Source organism: Macaca thibetana, chromosome 16 (genome assembly GCF_024542745.1).
Source record: "Macaca thibetana thibetana isolate TM-01 chromosome 16, ASM2454274v1, whole genome shotgun sequence".
Lineage (NCBI taxonomy): Eukaryota > Metazoa > Chordata > Mammalia > Primates > Cercopithecidae > Macaca > Macaca thibetana.
In genome coordinates, this window is record NC_065593.1 from 76882231 (window position 1) to 76901730 (window position 19500).

At 54.3% G+C, this 19500-nt stretch overlaps 1 protein-coding gene and 1 non-coding gene across 2 annotated transcripts in view; both read right to left on the bottom strand.

The window, feature by feature from the left end:
* Positions 1-5757: 5757 nt before the first annotated feature.
* MRC2 (mannose receptor C type 2) overlaps positions 5758-19500 on the bottom strand; it is a 65973-nt gene continuing 52230 nt past the window's right edge. Inside the window, exons 15-30 of the mRNA XM_050764839.1 lie at positions 19335-19473; positions 19193-19228; positions 18695-18855; positions 18526-18593; positions 17732-17832; positions 17298-17440; positions 10942-11056; positions 10682-10845; positions 10383-10491; positions 9584-9822; positions 9281-9449; positions 9034-9183; positions 8587-8706; positions 8220-8399; positions 7218-7244; positions 5758-7110 (exon numbers count right to left, since the gene is read on the bottom strand). Coding sequence (XP_050620796.1) covers positions 6890-7110; positions 7218-7244; positions 8220-8399; positions 8587-8706; positions 9034-9183; positions 9281-9449; positions 9584-9822; positions 10383-10491; positions 10682-10845; positions 10942-11056; positions 17298-17440; positions 17732-17832; positions 18526-18593; positions 18695-18855; positions 19193-19228; positions 19335-19473 — 2142 coding nt within the window. The 3' untranslated portion in view covers positions 5758-6889. The remainder of the gene's footprint in view (positions 7111-7217; positions 7245-8219; positions 8400-8586; positions 8707-9033; positions 9184-9280; positions 9450-9583; positions 9823-10382; positions 10492-10681; positions 10846-10941; positions 11057-17297; positions 17441-17731; positions 17833-18525; positions 18594-18694; positions 18856-19192; positions 19229-19334; positions 19474-19500) is intronic.
* On the bottom strand, positions 15378-15479 carry LOC126939999 (U6 spliceosomal RNA). The gene has a single exon (XR_007720532.1). It is a non-coding gene; the product is annotated as a U6 spliceosomal RNA (small nuclear RNA).

A 19500-nucleotide genomic window follows, 5' to 3' on the forward strand; every position in this document is an offset into this window, starting at 1 on the left:
ATGGAATTTGAGGTGGCCATGTAAACATCCTGACAGCTCGAATCCACAGTAGGATGCGACAGTGTTTGAGGCAGCTGAGAAGACCATCACAGGTTTACATCAGAAAATCAGGTTTTTGAAAACTGTACTCTTTTTTTTTTTTTTTTTGAGATGGAGTCTCACTCTGTCGCCAGGCTGGAGTGCAGTGGCATGGTCTCAGCTCACTGCAACCTCTGTCTCCTGGGTTCAAATGATTCTGGTGCCTCAGCCTCCCGAGTAGCTGGGATTACAGGCACTCGCCACCATACCCAGCTAATTTTTGTGTTTTTAGTATAGACAGGGTTTCACCATGTTGGCCAGGATGGTCTCGATCTCCTGACCTCATGATCCGCCCACCTTGGCCTCCCAAAGCGCTGGGATTATAGGCGTGAGCCACGGCGCCTGGCCAAAACTGTACTCTCTCTACAAAAAACTGTTTCAGGGGTTTAACCCAACCAGGAATGCTTTCCATGAGGTCCAGGGTGGGGTAGACATTGCAGGGCTGGTGACTACCCACACTATCAACTTGATTTCCTGGCAGGAGTCTGCCTGCCATATGGAGCTTTTCATGGCTTGAGATTCCAAGAGGATAGCCTCATTTATTAAAAGGCAGTGATGAGGCCAGGTGCGGTGGCTCACGCCTATAATCCTAGCACTTTGGGAGGCCGAGGCAGGGGGATCACTTGAGGACAGGAGTTTACGACCAGCCTGGCCAACATGGTCAAACCTGGTCTCTACTAAAAATTAAAAAATAATTAGCCAAGCCTGGTGGAGGGTGCCTGTAATCTCAGCTACTCAGGGAGCTGACGCAGGAGAATCGCTTAAGCCTGGGAGGCAGTGAGCTGAGATCGCACCACTGCACTCCAGCCTGGGTGACGGAGGAAGACTCTGTCTCAAAAAAATAAAAAATAAAAATAAATATTAATAAAATATAAAATAAAGCATTCCCCAATGGTATAAATGTCTAATACATCAGCCAAGCCCCACTTTAATCTATGCATTGTACCCCACAACCCAGGACAACCAGGTGTCCCTCCTCCACTGCTTTGGGAAGGGAGGCCGTGGAGGCTCAGAAGGAAAGAGGTCATTCTTAGCCCTCAAGTCTCAAAATAGCCCTAAAACTCTCCACAGAGATGAGAGGTTGAGACAACGTTCTTCAGTCCCCAAGCCTGACTGCAAGATCTCGAGGGGCTCTCTGCAACCCTGTTGCCCACCCCACAACACTTTTTCTAGTGCAGGGAGGAGAGTGGCATGGCAAGTTCTTCACCTTTGTGCCTTAGACTTCTCATCTGTAAAGGGGGGACAGTGGCACCTACCTGATGTCATATTGGAAAGACTGAGTTAATACGTGTTAAGCAGTTAGAACAGGGCGTGTACTTAGTAAATAACACATATTTTGTTGTTATCATTGTCATGGAGGAATAGCGGGACAGAGGCAGTGTCCTGAGCCCCCTGCAGCCCCAGTATGAGGAAAGACACCATCCAAGGTTCCCCAAGTCCTTGAGGGAGATGCAGAAGGGCAGGACACCCCTGCATAAGCCAGCATGGACATAGATGATCGGGGACCAGATGCCCCTCCCCCAGCTGCAAAACCTGGACGCTCCATAGGACCTCAGAGGCACCTGGAAATATAGGCAAAAATCCCAACTGCACTAGAAAACCTTAACTGACCAGGATTTCCCTGAAATGGCTATAACTAAAGCTCTGCCATCAGCCGATGCAAGGAGACAGTTAAGGTTTTGCGCTCCTCACTGTGTGGCCTTGAACCTTAGTGCCCCCAGTGTGTCCACCTCCATCAGGAAAGGCCTGCCCACCGCTCCTCCTCCTCCCCTTTCTCCAGCGCTGGCATCCCACCTGCTTGCCTGGACAAGGAAGGATTGAGATCTGCCCCTCAAATGGTGCTGGTTCTGGTGGGAGTGAAGCCTGCAGTCTTTTCCCGGGGCCTCTTGGCAGTCCCCGCCCCTAAGATAAGAAAATCAGGCCCATCCTGAACATCTCAGTACTTTCATCTGGTGCTGGTCTTTCACAGCCCCCTTCATTTCCCTGCTGTCCTTTCCCCACCCTCCCTTCCACCTGCCTTCCTCCCGGGCCTCCCTCAAGACACAATTCTTTGCCTTGTGCCTGCAATGGACTCCAGCCCTGGTGCTCAAGGCAGCTTGGCCAGGCTCAGGCAACTCTGTTCCAGGAGAGCCATGTGGTATGGCTGGCGGCTCCTTGCCCCTGCGGCCTCACAGGGCTGCCCGCTGGGCCAGGCCAGCTCTGCCAGCACGCCTTTGAGGAGGCCATCTCTGGTGCGACAAGAAGAGGTTGAGAGAATGCTGTTCTCTGGAGATCAGCCGTATTCTCCCATTCATTCAAGGATCCAGGTGGCCAGAGCGGGGCGGGTTAACCCTGGAAGTGAAGGCTGGGCCCAGCGCCTGGCATACAGTGCTCATTGCCCAGGCCCGCCAGGATAGGCTTGGGGGCATCTGCCACCCAGCAAAGAGCCTGGTATGTAGAGGAGGTGCTAGATGTATTGAAATGAAATGAGCAGAAAGGAAAGAGACTGCCACCAGGGCTGTCCTGAGGCAGAGGGCCAGTGGCCAGCGCCCAGAGCCTGCTTCCTGCCTCTTCAGAGAGGTACAGGACCGTCCCTTAGTCATCTCTGGGCAGGCTTAGAACGAGGTTTAGGGGTAGCCTCCAGGCACCTGTGACGCTGTCTGAAATGCTTGCAGGTGGGTGCAGGGCCCTCGGGAGACTCGTCACCTGAGGAAGGCAGAGAGACGTGAGGACAGCAGGCACCAGCCACTGACGAGGGCAGCTCTGGCCACTTGGGTCCTCAGTCCCTCCGCTGCTCCCTCCCACCCGTCAAGCTAGTGACCCTGACCTCACCCCTCGACCTTTCTTCTCTCCCAAGGTTAGAGTCACTAGGGTCTAGGGGGGGCCTCTCCCCCAATGTTTCTTGTGGTGTTGTGTCTGGAGTTGGTTCCTTCCAGTGGGTTCGTGGTGTCACTGACCTCAAGAATGAAGCCACAGACCTTCATGGTGAGTGTTACAACTCTTTTTTTTTACTCTTTCTTTTTTTTTTTTTTTTTTTTTTGAGATGGAGTCTGACTTTGTCACCCAGGCTGGAGTGCAGTGGCGTGATCTCGGCTCACCACAAGCTCCATGTTTGCCAGGATGGTCTTGATCTCCTGACCTGGTGATCCACCTGTCTCGGCCTCCCAAAGTGCTGGGATTACAGGCGTGAGCCACCACGCCCAGCCTAGTGTTACAGCTCTTAAAGGTGGCACAGACCCAAAGAGTGAGGAGCAGCAGCAAGATTTATTGTGAAGTGTGAAAGAACAAAGCTTCTACAGAGTGGAAGAGGACCTGACTGGGTTGCCGCAGGGGGTTGGGTGTGTGTGTGGGCAGGGGAGACATAACTTTTATTCCCTTATTTGTCCCCGCCCATGTCCTGCTGCTTGGTCCACTTAACAGAGTGCTGATTGGTCCATTTTAGAAACCTCTAACCAGCTACGGAGTGCTGACTGGTGCGTTTTTACAGAGCACTGATTCGTGCAGTTTACAAACCTCTAGCTAGCTACAGAGCACCAACTGGTACGTTTTTACAGAGTGCTGATTGGAGTATTTTACAAACCTCTTGAAAGAAAAGTTCTCCAAGTCCCTGCTTCACCCAGGAAGTTCAGCTGGCTTCACCTCTTACTGTGGCCAGTGGCAGGGCACTTAACTCACAAAGGGAGCTGTTCGGGCTGCAGGGTTAAACAGCGACTCACTCCAGGGTGAACCTCCCACAGGACTGGGGCTCCCTCCATGAGTGACTAGGCCCCCTCCATGGGTCCTGCCGCTACTGGCAGAGAGGATTGCTGGAGGGGGTCCCCTGGGCTCCACCGTAGTCCTGGACTCAGGCCAGCAGCTCATGGGCTCTCCCTAGGGCTCCTGTCTCAGGAAAGGGCACCCCATTAACCCTGCAGTCCAGGCAGGAAGCTTGGAGTGCTTCTTGACTCCCACTGCCTTTCCCCAGGCAGATCCCATCCCCAGCAAGGGCATCTGCCATCCCTTCAGTAAAATCTGGCATTCGTTTGCTTTCACAAAGAAACACTGGAAAGACAGGAAACTGACAGGGAAGGAGGGTACAGGCTGGAGGGGGATAGGCAGGGGCGGGACTTGCTCAACATCTATCTTGGAATATCATTTAGGTTTGAACTGCGTGACTGCCATTCATTGTCCATTCATAAAAGTGGAAACTTATTTTAAATATGAACAGGGCAACACACACACACACACACACACACACACACACAGAATCTGACCACTGCTGCAGTCCTGATCCCAACAAACCACCGTCTTGTTGTGCCTGATTTATTACAAGAGCTTCCGCACCAGCCTTCCTGCTTTCACTCCCCCATTTCCCATCCATTGTCTGTTTCTCATCTCCTAGCCAGAATGATCTTGTTAAAAGGTCAGCCGGATTAGCCGTTCCCACTGACTTCCCACTATCCTGAAAATAATGCTAGATTCTACCACTGCCTTCAAGGCCTTGGGCAATCCTGCCCTGCCTCTGACTCCTCTCAGCCCCAGCCCATCTCGCCTCCTTGCTGGTCCCCTAAAGCACCAGGGACGCCCCCCTAGCCCTGGCCCAGGCCCAGATTGTTTTTGTTTTTGTTTTTGAGACGAAGTCTTGCTCTGTTGCCCAGGCTGGAGTGGAGTGGCATGATCTTGGCTCACTGCAAGCTCCACCTACTGGGTTCACACCATTCTCCTGCCTCAACCTCCTGAGTAGCTGGGACTACAGGCTCCCGCCACCACGCCCGGCTAATTTTTTTGTTTTAGTAGAGACGGGGTTTCACCGTGTTAGCCAGGATGGTCTCGATCTCCTGACTTCGTGATCCGCCCGCCTCAGCCTCCCAAAGTGCTGGGATTACAGGCGTGAGCCACCGCGCCCAGTCTGGCCCAGATATTTTTATTGCTCACTGCCCCACCTCCTTCAGGCTGCGGTCAATCACAGTCCCTCTAATGACTCTCCCCAGCCACACAGGCCACACCAGCAGCTTCCCCCTGGTTCGCACGACTGGCGTTGGTTAACCTTCCTTCGTTGGCATCTGCAGCTCAAATACCAGCTGAATGAACCAGCAGATGAGTAAAGGTCCTGCTGTCGATTCTGCCTCCTGTGGTTTCAGAGCCCAGGCTCCCTAAGGACACATGTGAACTTTCAGGCCGTTAGAGAGCAGTTGTGAAGGCTGCCTTGTAAGGACAGTGATGTGGAGCCCCCACCCAGGGCCGGCCTGGAGACATCAAGTGTCCGCAGCCTAGAAACGTCAGTAACGCCTAGCACTTACAGAGCCCAGAGACACTGTTCTAAGTGCTCTGCATAGATGATCTCCCTTGATCCTCACATATCCTTAAAACCACCCTAGGAGGTGGGTCGGGTTCTCCCCACTGTGCACATGTTGAGAGGTGTGCTAAGCTGCCCAAGCTTGCAGGGCTGGCTGCTCAGCAGCAGATGGCCTGGCTCCTGAGTTCTCACCCACATTCGAGCCCCCAGGAACAGAGAGAGGGAGGCGCAGGCCCAGAGGGGTGAGCTCCTAAAGATCGGCGGGGGGGTGGGGGGGGGGGCAGTGAGAGTGTCCCCTAAAGGCCCAGAGACAGAAGCAAGATGGCCAGCTGCAGAAAACACCTGTGGTACAAGCTCCAAAACGACAGTTATCGCTGAAGGGACGGACGTAAAGAAGCAGGCTCAGCACAGGACAAGGCAGAACCTTCTCTTTCAAGCCTCTTAAAGGTGTTTTATTTGTTTCTTTTTCCCTTTTAAAAACAATAATGGCACATTGAAAAAATCAACTACAGAGAAAGGGCCATGTCTTTGAGTCCATGTTCACATTGTCCCACGCTGTCGCACCAGGATGGGCCGCACACTTCGTCCTGGCTGGGACTGTGGCCTCTTGGAAGGGTACTGGGCCACTCCAGGGCTCGGCTGCTGCTCCTCCTGGATCCACTAGAGGGTGGGAACTCCGGGCCCTCCCAGACTCCTGCTCCTCTGGGACCCCAGGACTCTGGCAACCCCTTCCATTGCTCCAAACCAGAGCCAGGAGCTGGAGATGTTAGGGAACTTATTTTGGTCCCCACAGGGGACTCTTCCTGGGCAGAGCCCTCCCCCGCCCTGCAGGAGATGACACCCCAGCCCAGCCCAGCTCCCACCCTGGGAGGTTGGGGTGTCTCTCCCCAGTCTCGTCTCCAGCCCAGCAGACACCACACCTGTGCCCTGATTCTCAGGCCCGACCCACCTAGGCCCCTCCTGCCAGGCCCCACAGCCACCCCGGCAGGAACAGGAGTGACGGATGCTCAGCCCCTTCAGCTGACCCTCACCAGGAACAAGAGGGCTCCCCAATCCCCAGGGCCCGGCTCAGAAGGAAGGGGTGGGGGAGGAGTGAGAGGGAGCAGGGTGAGGCGCACAGAGCTCAGACTGCCAGGTGGGAAGAGAGATGCAACAGATCTGCCCAAGGGGACAGGGGAGGCTCCTCAGGCTCTGCAAAGAAGGGGGTCCTGGGGCGCCTATCAACAGGCCTGGGCCGGGGGCTCTGGGGAGAAAGAGGCTCTCGTTCCCCCTCCCATCCTACCTCTGGTTACTGTGGGGGCACAGGCCCAGGTGACAAGACCTCAGGCCCCCCCAGAAAGGGAAACGCCACGCTGCACTCAGCTGGGTCTCAGCCCAGCCCTCGTGGGAGGGTGGCACCCCACCAGTCCAGGCCCTGCCCAGCTCGGGTTCCCAACAGCGACTCCCAAGGGCACCCTTCCATAGGCCAACTGGACAGGCAGCTGGTGGGGGGCCAGACTGACCTAGGGCCCCAGCTCCCCAGCTCCTCCCGCCCTGGCCCTGCCCACGCGCCTGGCTCTATTCTTGCTGCTCATTCATTTCCATGTCTGACACCAGGATGTTCTTCTCAGTGGCCTCGGTGGGGCTGGAGCTGCTGCGGCTGTAGCGGGCGCCCTCAAAGGCCCCGCGCTCGATGCTCTGGCGCCTCCGGTAAAGGATGAGGGCCGCAGTCAGCAAGGCCAGGAGCAGCAGCACCGCCATCAGCACCACCACCAGGGCCGCTGGGTTCTCTGGGAGCGCTGCCAAGGCGAGTGGGTGTGAAAGGTCAGGTGGGCGTTAGGCCCGGCAGCGCTTCCTGCCTGCCCACCCGAAGCCTGCCCACCCGGGGGTATTGCCTTTCACTCACCTGATGGGGAGAAGCTGCTCTGCTCAGCTGTGGGCAAGAGGAGGGGGCCAGTTAAGAACAGCAGTGATCACCGTAATAATCACTTAAGTAAACATAGAAAGCACATAGGCCTGGGCCGGGAGGTCTGGGGAGAAAGAGGCTCTAGTTCTCCCTCCCATCCTACCTCTGGTTACTGTGGGGGCACAGGCCCAAGTGACAGGACTTCAGATTCCCCCAGAAAGCGAAAACGCCACGCTGTACTCAGCTGGGTCTCAGCCCAGCCCTCGTGGGAGGCCTGGATGTCAGCCCCTTCCCTAACTCACCTCATCTTCACTAGCACTCTAAGAGGTCAGGACTTTTTTCTTTTTTTCTTTTTTTTTTTTTTGAGACAGGTCTCGCTCTGTTGCCCAGGCTGGAGTGCAGTGGTGCGATCTCGGCTCACTGCAGCCTTCGCCTCCAGGGTTCAAGCAATTCACATGCCTCAGCCTCCCAAGTAGCTGGGACTACAGGCATGTGCTACCACGCCCAGCTAATTTTTATACTTTTTGGTAGAGACGGGGTTTCATCATGTTGACCAGGCTGGTCTTGAACTCCTTGACCTCAAGTGACCCGCCCACCTCAGCCTCCCAAAGTGCTGGGATTACAGGCGTGAGCCACCGCACCAGTCTGGGACTACTATTCTTCCCATTTTACATACGAGGAAACTGAGGCCACAGATTCTGCCCACGGTCACGCCATTGATAAGTGACATGGCCGGGACTTGAACTCCATCCATGCCCTTGACCATTACAAAGTGACAGGGGGTTGCTGACCCCCCAAGCCTTGTGGTCTAGTTTGGATGATAAGCTTCAGGTCCGTCCCAGACTAATTTATCCTGGGGGGTCCCAGCTGCCCCCAGTCTGGTCTGTTCAGGCCTTCCCATCGGCTGTGTCCCCTGCAGATTGTGTAGCAGCCCCCAGCCCCAGCCCAGGACCCTTGGCACGGGGCGGAAGGAGGCTGAGCGTGGGCCTGCCCGGCGCTCACCACGAGGAAGCTTGCAGACGACGCCCATGGTGACGTTGGTGCAAGCGCCAGGGCGCCACAGCCCGCTGTTGCTCTGGATCCAGTAGCAGCTGTTGTGGCTCAGCATGCTGGGGCCTAAGCCAGGGGGCCCCCAGTTGGAGTAGTTCACAGCTGTGTTGTCCTGCCAGACCAGGGTGCCTCCTGCGGGAAAGAAGGCGCTGAGGGAGCAGGGACAAGGTGGGGCAGGAGTAGGTGGCGGAGAGCAGGCCTGTTCTAGAACCAACTCCCCCTCCCCTGACAAGCCCCAGGGCAAGGCTCAGGGCAGAGTGGAGGGCAGCCCCCTATAGCCCGAGGCCTGATCTCCCCACCACACACACAAGGCACCCACCTTTAGGGTTGAAGTTCATGCCCAGCCAGGCGCCCCGACTCTGGCCCTCATAGCTCTGCAGGTGCTCCCAGACAAACACGTTCTCCATCTCATCCAGAATAGACAGGACTGCCCCGCCCGCTGGAGGCAAGGAAGGCCCACATCAGGGCGGATGGGTCTCCGGGGCACAGAGCACCCCCCAGAGCTGCCCCAGCCCTCTTCTCTGCAGCCTGAGTGGAGGATGGTGTGGAGTCTGTGGATTCATGCATGCGTGTGCACGTGTGCGAGTGCGTGGGGGGCAGCATACGCACATAGTGTCATGTATGGTCTCTGCATGTGAGAACACGAGGGCGTCTTCTGCAAGTGCTGATGGGGAGAAAGCAGCGTGGGGATGTACTCATGGATCTGAGTGCCCACGAAAGGCGGTGCCACTGCCTGCCATGTGTGGGCTCTGGCCTGGTCACCCACCTCTCTGGCAGCGCTGTCGCGCCTCCTTGTGGCCCAGCAGCAGCTCCATGTGGAAGGAGTAGCAGTGCTCCCGGAAGGGGATCCACGCGGAGTCTGCCAGCCCCTGGGGACAGCTGCCATGGTAGCTTATTCTTCGGGGAGGAGGGGGCCCTGTGGGGGTACAGGATTAGGAAGTGGCCCAGCACCCTCCCCGGGGCCACCAACACCTTGCCCACACCCCGCCCTGGCAGGTGTTAGCAGCACTCACCACTGCTAACCCCGCACACAGCCCCCTGCAGCTTGGTGTCACAGCTGGTGGTGTGCCACGCCCCGTCCACATCCACGTAGGTACAGCCCCCCGGCTGCTGGGGCTCCCCGTCCTGCCAGCCCACATAGTTCAGTGGCTCCTCTGAGACCCAGGAGTACCGCCGAGAGCCCTGGGCATGGGGGGCCATGGGGTGGGAGGAAGGGAAGAGTCAGCATGGGATGCGGATAAGGCGGGGGGCAGGAAGGGGCAGGGAGGGGAACCCGGGCAAGGCTGGGGCCCAGGGCAAGAGTGTCAGGAGCCCACCTCCTCGCCAGCCAGCCCGATCCAGAGTGGTGTGCGCAGCCCTCGGGCAGCCTGCGTGAGGAAGGCCTGGGTGTAGGGGTCAGGCACGTAGGCCAGGCTGGCATTGCGGCTCTCGCACAGCAGGAGGGCATCGTGCCAGCGCAGCGGCTTCTGAAGCAGCCGGAAGGTGCCGTTGAGGTAGGAGAGTTCAGTGCCCGGGGCGGGGGGCAGCGCTGCTGGGGACGGGCTCAGGGAGGGGTCTACAGGGAAGGGGTCAGGGTTCAGGTTGAGCTCTGCTTCCCTCACCCCATTCCCAGGCACAAGGCCAGGAGAAGGCCGGACACCAGGCAAAGACCAGGTCTCCACCAGGCTCGGTGCTTGGCCCAGACCAAGGCTCAGTAGATGTCAGCCCCGTTATTATTAATAATACTTGTTTGCTAACAAATGGACAGGGAGGCGAGGGCCTTGACCTCCTCCTACCCAAGGAACCCGGGGCAGAGGCCACCTACGCATGGAGCTAGAGGTGTCTTGGACCTGCAACGTCAGGGTCCTTGACACCACACATGCCAGCACTTCATGCAGCCCAGCATCTAGCTCTCCCCCCGACCCAGCGAGCCCTCCATACCCCCAGATCTTCCTCCTGAGACCCGTGGGTGCTACTGCCTTTCCATCGTATTGGCACCTTGCCTTCTGCCCATCTGCTTCCAAAGCAGAGCCCCGCTCTGCCAGGGACCATGATTCCTTCCTCCTGGCATGGCCCCAGCATCCAGCCCAGTGCCAGGGCCCCGCTGGGGTTTCCCAGGTAACTGGTGACACATACCCGTGCCCTTCTGGCAGATGAACCCATGGGTCTCCTCCGTGCAGCTCCGATCGTCCCAGCGGCCAGTGAAGTGGGCTGAGGGACTGTGCAGGACCACTGCGCAGCTGGTCTGAGGGGAGGGAGCTGCTCAGGGGAGCCCCAGCAGCTGCCCCCCTGTGCTACTGCCCCCAAAAGGCTGCAGTGTGAGCAAAGAGGCTGGAAGAAGGGAGACCCCAGGGCAAGGGGAGACACTGGGGCAAAGGCAGCCCCACAGGCTTAGGGCAGCGGGGTGCGGAGGGGAACACGGAGGGCATCCTCACCGGTTTGTTGCCGCTGGGAGCAGGGCTAGGGCCAGAGGGCTCCCCAGGTGCCCAGTTGGCATACATCAGAGGCTCCTGCTCCACCCACTGGAAGTCCCTCTGCGAGGCGTGGAGGCCAATCCAAAGGTCAAAGGTCACATTGGGCAGGCTGGCTGTGATGAATGCTACAGTCCCCAGAAGAAGTTGTGAGTGACTCTGCTATAGCTATTTGTGGGGACAGTGTCAGAGGATACTGGGGGCTCCCCATAGGCTGGCCCTACCTTGCTCTAAGGGGTTTGTGATGGTGACCAGCTGGGCCTCTTGCTGTTCACAGGAGAACTGTGCCTCTGACCACTTCACTCGGCTCTGGGGGTCCTGGCCCTGGACCTGGAAACACTGTGGGGCAGAGGTGGGGATGTAATGGCCAGCCCCACCCTCCCATCCACAAACCCAGAAAGGCCACTGTGTGCCCCTCAGCAGCAGGTCCTGGGGGGTCTTCGAGGGCCGGGAGAGAACAGTATCTGAGAACCAGGACAGCTGGCTCTCCTCGGAGCAGCCTCCAGCACCCTCCCAGCTTGGCACTGCAGATTCACATACACCTGCCCACACTCCAGGGGATCTTTAAATGGGAAGATTTCTTTGGGCCATCAAAGGCTATGACAACAGTGCCTGGGCCAAGCACTGACGGGGACAAGGATTTGTCTTGCTTTCTGCTAAACACCCTTCCGAGTGTTGTCTGACATCCATTGTCTTGCCCTTTGAACTTACATGATCATCTCTAGGATACTTTTTTTTTTTTTGAGACGGAGTCTCGCTCTGTCGCCCAGGCTAGAGTGCAGTGGCGCCATCTCTGCTCACTGTAAGCTCCGCCTCCTGGGTTCATGCCATTCTCCTGCCTCAGTCTCCCGAGTAACTGGGACTACAGGCGCCTGCCACCACACTCGGCTAGTTTTTTGTATTTTTAGTAGAGATGGGCTTTCACGGTGTTAGCCAGGGTTGGTCTCCATCTCCTGACCTCGTGATCCGCCCACCTCGGCCTCCCAAAGTGCTGGGATTATGGGCGTGAGCCACCATGCCTGGCTCTAGGACACTTTTATCTTTATTGTTGAATGATCTATTAGCGGCAGCTTCTAACTCTGTAATTTTACATTTCTTTTTTCCCACTTTCATTAGCTCCATAAGGTTTCAAAACAAACAAACAAAAAAACCCTAGGTAGGAAATCTTTCACCAAGTGAAGACTCTTTCTTAGAAAATGAATGATATCTAATGATTTTCTGCTCAGGGGCAGTGTGATGGAAAATAAAGGGTGTTGCCTGTAATCCCAGCACTCTGGGAGGCTGAGGCGGGCGAATCACCTGAGGTCGGGAGTTTGAGACTAGCCTGACGAACATAGAGAAACCCCATCTCTACTAAAAACATAAAATTAGCTGGGCGTGGTGGCGCATGCCTGTAATCCCAGCTACTCGGGAGGCTGAGGCAGGAGAATCGCTTGAACCCAGGAGGCAGAGGTTGCAGTGAGCCAAGATCGCACCACTGCACTCCAGCCTGGGCAACAAGAGCGAAACTCCATCTCAAAAAAAGAAAAAAGAAAAGAAAAAAGAAAAGAAAGGGTGTAGGGAAGCTTTGGAGTCATAAAGACAGGGGTGGGATTCAGGCAAGGGGGCGATGTCAGATTCCAGCTCTGATAACCTTCTGGCCTCAACTTACTCCACTGTAAAGTGGTAATACAAAGCCTGTCTTTGGGGTCATTTTAAGGATTAAAGATAACAGTACATGACACAGTAGGCACTTAACCACTGAGAGCTCTGACTATTAATAATTAGCTCCAGCACCACCCTTATTGATGCAGATGGCAGATTTGGGGTAAAAAATTGTAAGCCCAGAAATAATGCAGATTTTGAGAGGGTCTGTCACAAGAAGTCTTTCAAGGATTTGGTTTCACAGAAGTAGTTTCAGAGCTATGCTGAGGCCCAACTTAAAGAGCAAGTAGAATTCATCATGCACTTGGAAGCAGCAAGGTCACACCAGTACTAGCAAGAAGTGACAGCTAAAGGGAGAGGGTATTCAGTTCAGTCCAGCTGACACTCAGGACGTCCCTGCCACATGCAAATGTATTAAAGGGTACGGCAGGTGCTAGTGGCCCTGCCCTCCAGGAGCCTAAAGCTAGTGGAAGAGGCTGTCCCACAAACCAGGGGTCCCCGGCCTGTTAGGAGGTGAGCAGCGGGCCAACGGAGCATTATGGCCTGAGCTCCGCCTCCTGTCGGAGCAGGGGCATTAGATTCTTTTTTTTTTTTTATAGACAGAGTCTCGCTTTGTTACCCAGGCTGGAGTGCAGTAGTACGATCTTGGCTCACTGCAACCTCCGCCTCCTGGGTTCAAGCGATTCTCCTGCCTCAGCCTCCCGAGTAGCTGGGATTACAGGCACCCCCACCACGCCCGGCTAATTTTTGTATTTTCAGTAGAGACAGGGTTTCACCATGTTGGCCAGGCTGGTTTCAAACTCCTGACCTCAGGAAATCTGCCCACCTAGGCCTCCCAAAGTGCTGGGATTATACCCAGCGCCCAGTCAAGATTCTCACAGGACTGCGAACCCTACCGTGAACTGCACATGCGAGGGATCTAGGTAGCGTGCTCCTGATGAGAATCTAATGCCTGATGATCTGAGGTGGAACAGTTTCATCCCAAAACTATCCCTCCCCTCCCCCAGTACATGGAAAAATTGTCTTCCAAGAAACCAGTCCCCAGTGCCAAAAAGGTTGGGAATGGCTGCCATAAATGCTTTACCTCCATCCAAATGCTATAGGGACACAAAGAAGGGCACAGAACTAGTAAAGCCAGATGTGTGAGGGCAGGCAGTGAAGGAGTGAACACCCTAGCATACTTCCAGAGCTTTCCATAGGCCAGGCACAGTGGCACACAACTGTAACCCCTGCCCTTTGGAAGGCCAAGGCAGGAGGATTGCTTGAGCCCAGAAGTTCAAAACCAGCCTGGACAACATGGGAAAATCCTACCTCTACAAAAAAATAGAAAAATTAGCTGGGCATGGTGACATGAGCCTGTAGTCCCAGCTATTCAGGAGGCTGATGCAGGAGGATCACTTGAGCCCAGGAGGTCGAGGCTACAGTAAGTAAGCCATGATCGTACCACCGTACTCCAGCAGTTTCTGAGACCAAGCAAGACCCTGTCTCAAAAACAAAAACAAATCAACTTTCCACATGGCAGGAGAGTAACTGCTATCTTGACAATGATGCATTACGAAAGCGACCTATTACATATATAAAATACATTGTTTAAAAAGTGAGTGGAAAAAGAACACGTTTTTGGAAAAACTTTATAACATGAGAGATGCTCAAAAATATGATACAGAGGAAGAAGGGTTGGGTAGGAAATTATATTATTTAGTATGAGCTCAATTCCATGGAAAAAGGCAGGAAGGAGAATAACAAATATTGACAGCTGTGATCTCTGGATTATGTTGGGTGAGTTTTGGTTTCTCTTGTGTATTTTCCAAAGTTTTAGTAATACACATGCCTTAATTTTTTAAGGTAGAAGAGGTGTAATTTGTTTTTTTGTTTTTGAGACAGAGTCTCACTCTCTCGCCCAGGCTGGAGTGCAGTGGCACGATCTCAGCTCACTGCAACCTCCTCCTCCAGGGTTCAAGTGATTCTCCTGCCTCAGCCTCCCAAGTAGCTGAGATTACAGGCGTCTACCACCATGCCCAGATAATTTTTTTGTATTTTTAGTAGAGACAGGATTTCGCCATGTTGCCCTGGTTGGTCTCAAACTCCTGACCTCAGGTGATCCACCCGCCTCAGCCTCCCAAAGTGCTGGGATTACAGGCATGAGCCACCGTGCCCGGCCGTGTAATGTTCTTTTGAATATTCTGAGGAGGGCAGGAGATCCATGACACTAAGAGGCTAGCTGCCTTCCTCAGTACGACAAGGATTTTTGGATTATATTATTCAGTGTTAACTAATCTAATCTTCACAATTTAAGTGTTCTTAAAATGTCCTGCAAAGAAGCCATGACTGATTAATACCTATGACCCTGGCACATAACAAGGAAAATGACAACCTTCTCTTCCTGGTATAAACTCTTTGTCAAATGCTAGGCAAAAACAATGAAGGACTTATCAGTCCTAACAAATCAGTCTGTGCATGAAGAAATAACCACTGTGGGGAAGAAACTCACACTATAGAGGGAGTGTTTTGAAAACATGCTTAGAAATGCATCCATAGTGACTAATTTTAGTGCCCCAAGCTTTCCTACCTGCACACTCAAAACACTTGGAAAAAGAATTTTCTAGATGGGGTCTTGCTACATTGCCCAGGCTGGTCTCGAACTCCTGGCTTCAAGTGATCCTCCCAGTGCTCAGCCTCCCAGCCTACTAGCCAATTTTTAAACGAAAATGTTTCTTTAATTGGTAGAAGGACTAAAAATGGGGAGAATTATTTAGCAAGTCCGGCCAATGATGGATGAACTTTTTTCACTTCAATCTATTTGTCTTTGCGAGGCATCTTTAACCTATAGCAACCATGAAATGCATGTTTTGAAATAACTTGGATTTCCAACACATTAGACCTGTGAGTCATGAGTCATAAAGTGTCAGACTAAGATTTTCTAAAAGCATGAAGTATATGCAATCACATTGCTCTTTTTAAAATTATTTAAACAATAATTTTTTTGTTGAACAACCTTCGACTTTCATGAACTACGCAAAATATGGAACCCTTCAGGAATTTGCATAGCATCCTTGTGCAGGGCTGTGCTAATCTTTTCTGTACTGTTCCACTTTTCATACATGTGCTGCCAAAATGTGTGTATTAAATAATAATTATTATAATTGATCTTTTTTTTTTTTTTTTTGAGAAAGGGTCTCACTCCATTGCCCAGGCTGGTATACAGTGGCACGATCATGGCTCATTGCAGCTTCTACCTCCCTGGTTCGGGGGATCCTCCCACCTCCCACCTCCTGGGTAGCTGGGACTACAGGTGCACACCATCACACCTGGTTAATTTTTCTATTTTTTGTAGAGATGGGGTCTCTCCATGTTGCCCAGACTGGTCTGAACTGTTGGGCTCAAGTCATCCTCCTGCCTCAGCCTCTCAAATTGCTGGGATTACAGGTGTGAGCGACCTCTCCCAGCCAATTAATCGCTTTTGAGTAAGCATTTAAAAAATGTTTTCATACCACTAGTAAAAAAAAAAAAAAAAAAGTTTTTTTGTTGTTTTTTTTGGGGGGGTTTTTTTGAGACAGAGTTTCACTTTTGTTGCCCAGGCTGGAGTGCAATGGCACAATCTTGACTCACCACAACTTCCACCTCCCGGGTTCAAGCGATTCTCCTGCCTCAGCCTCCAAGTAGCTGGGATTACAGGCATGCACCACCACACCCAGCTAATTTTGTATTTTTAGTAGAGATAGGGTTTCTCCATGTTGGTCAGGCTGGCATTTAACTCCTGACCTCAGGCGATTCACCCGCCTCGGCCTTCCAAAGTGTTGGGATTACAGGCGTGACCCACCACGCCCAGCCAAAAAGATGTTTTAAACTTAAAAGTATTTTAGGCCGGGCGCGGTGGCTCAAGCCTGTAATCCCAGCACTTTGGGAGGCCGAGACGGGCACATCACGAGGTCAGGAGATCGAGACCATCCTGGCTAACACGGTGAAACCCCGTTTCTACTAAAAAATACAAAAAAAACTAGCCGGGCGAGGTGGCGGGCGCCTGTAGTTCCAGCTACTCGGGAGGCTGAGGCAGGAGAATGGCGTAAACCTGGGAGGCGGAGCTTGCAGTGAGCTGAGATCCGGCCACTGCACTCCAACCTGGGTGACAGAGTGAGACTCCGTCTCAAAAAAAAAAAAAAAGTATTTTAAAATCTTTAGCTAATGTTTTATACCCTTTTGTTCTTATACATATTTTACTATATATAATCTGAGTCATATTAGTATGGAAGTAGGTTTTATTTACACACACATATTATACATATATAAGTTAAATGCACACACATATAGTTTGGTTATGTAAGCTCAATATTTTGTTTTACTAGTACGAGTTCATTATCAAAATCTTTGGCAATCAGGCCGGGCGCAGTGGCTTACATCTGTAATCCCAGCACTTTGGGAGGCTGAGGCAGGTGATCACCTGAGTTCAGGGATTCGAGACTAGCCTGGCCAATATTGTGAAATCCCGTCTCTACTAAAAATATAAAAATTAGCCAGGCGTGGTGGCAGGTACCTGTAATCCCAGCTACTCGGGAGGCTGAAGCAGGAGAACTGCTTGAACCCGGGAGGCGGAGGTTGCAGTGAGCCGAGATCGCACCACTGCACTCCAGCCTGGGTGACAAGAGCAAAACTGCTTCCCAAAAAAAAAAAAAAAATCTTTGGCAATCACTGATCTAGAAAACTCACCAAAGTATTTGGACAACCTTGCTTCCCAGAGGACTGGAAGGTGCTACTACACTGAGTCATTTTCCAAGGAGCCTGGCCCTGGTACTGGGGCCAGATGAAAGAGAAGTTGGTGGGTACAGGCAAGAGGCCATGAGTCTGGTGCTGCCAAAAGGCCAGGACTCCTGAGGCTCAGCCTTTCCCTGTTCACATCCTCTCCCCTGACTCCCTTGGGTGCCCCCTTGCCACCTCCTACCTTGTTGAGGAACTGGATCCAGCCAGAGGGGCAGCCCCCCAGGGCTGTAGTTGGCAGGTCTGGGGGCTGCGTTTCTTTGGTGACGTTGCTGCGCTTGCAGATGTAGGGCAAGGCTGTCAGGCACCTCTGGTCCCCCCAGTCCTCTGTGGAAAAGGGAGGGGAGGGCAGTCACTCCCAGGGCAGAGCAGGGCAGGGCATGGCTGGCAGCACACTCAGCCCCATGCCCTGAGAGGAGGCTGGGCAGAGGCTCAGGGCCTGCGTCCAGCTCCGAACTCAAGTCTTCTGGACCATGGAGACAGGCACACCCCTCCTGGGTCCAGCCTTTATTGGGTTGTGGGAACACAGAGAATGAGACTAATGACTTCTGCCCAGGCTCTCCCAACATCAACCCTCTGCACAGCTGACTGTGCACTCTGCCCCCACCTTGCCCTCACCTCGGCTGGCTGTCATGTACACGCACTTCTTGTCCTTGCCGACAGGCCGAGGTTTGCCTGGTGCCCAGGAGATGAAGTTTATAATGGAACCATCTGTCCATCTGCAATGGCATGGAGCAGAGGTAACTCCAGCACCGGCCCGGGCTGGGCCTCCACTGGATGCAGCAATGAAGGCCGCAGGAATGGGGGCAGGGAAGGGCCCAAGTTCTGGGGTTTAGTGGCTGTAGGCTGAGGAGGGGGGCTACTGAACTCAGGGCAGTCAGAGACCCAAGGACCTGGTGCCTCCAGATAAGGCCCCAGCTGTCCCTGGACACTTGCTGCTCCAGAAAAGAAGCCTGAGGACTCCAGGGCAGGAAGCCCAAGGGCAAAGACAAGCTCAAATTCTGATTCCCAGGTGCTCCTGGTCCTTCCTGCCCCAAGCCCTGCAATGCATGATAAGTAGGCACCAAATACAAAGAGGCCCCTGGATCATACGTTCTGCCCACTTCCCGAGAGGGCCTTAGTCATGATGAATGACCCCAGACGTAATAGGAGCTGCCATTATTTAGTAACTGACGTGCTGGATGCTGCATAGAACTTCACATACGTTATTTCTAATCTTCACAAAAATCTTACCAGGCAGGCCTCATATTCCCATTTTCAGATCAGAAAACCAAGCCAGGAAAGGTTCAGTCGCTTGCTCAAGGCCACAGAGCCAGCAAGGGGCAGGGCTGGATTCAAATGCAAGTCTGTCTCTGTGCTGTGTGTGTGGACAGCCAGCCCCCTCCACATCTGCTGCCTGCCTGGGTTCCTACCTGAAGCGCCCATCGCTCTCAGAGGTGTGCAGGCCGATCCACCAGTGCTGCTCCTGGGCCCGGGAGAACTGGAGAAGCCAGGCGGGCAAGTGTGGGTAGGCAGCCGCCTGTCCTCATCCCGGGCCTGCCCTCCCCCAGCCCGCAGCCCCCTGCTCCATCCAATGCCCACCTTCTGCAGGTTATGGCCCAGGAACTCTAGCTCCGCCTGGCTGTGTACGGAGGTCAGCTCAGCCTGGAACCACGTGCAGATGCGCTGCGCCTGCGCCCACGTGGAGTGGTGCTCAAAGAACTTGTACTCGGCCTCCTGGAAGCGCAGCCATTCCCGTCGGCCTGCAGGAGCAGCGCGGGCGTGGGAGCGGCGGCCAGGCTGAGGCTGCACGCCAGGCCCGGGAGGCTGCACGCCAGGCCGGGGCAGAGCCAGGTGGCAGCAGGCAAGCCTGCAGGCACACCGGACCCAGGCAGGCACCGCGCCAGGCCCCAAGCTTGCCTCGCCTCCCAGACGGAAGCAAACAGCGCTGCGGCTGCCTCCATCCAAGCCGACCCAGTCCCCCTTCTCTCGACCGGAACTCCTCATCCTCTCCGTTTCATTCAGGCCTGCCGGGCCTCACCCCAGAGTTGACACCCCCCGCCACGCGATGGGTAGTGGGATGGGCTGGGGGGGCCTCACCTTGAGGGCTGTCGTCGGGCTCCCGCACGTCTGTACCTAGGGGACAAGGACAAAGACACTGTGGAAAGGAGACCCTCCTTCTAATTCCTGGCCCCGCCACCCTTCACTCCATCCCGCGTCCCCCAGCGCCACCCCAGCCAACCTCTGGGAATCTTGCAGATCCAGTCCAGCTGTGTGTCGCACTGCATGGCCACCCACTGTAGGGAGGCCAGGTCCAGCACTGCGCAGCCCCGGATGTCGTCGTCGTCGTGCCGGCTCCGGTCAAAATTGTGGTAAGAGAACTGCAGGAGGCGGGTGGAGGGAAGAGA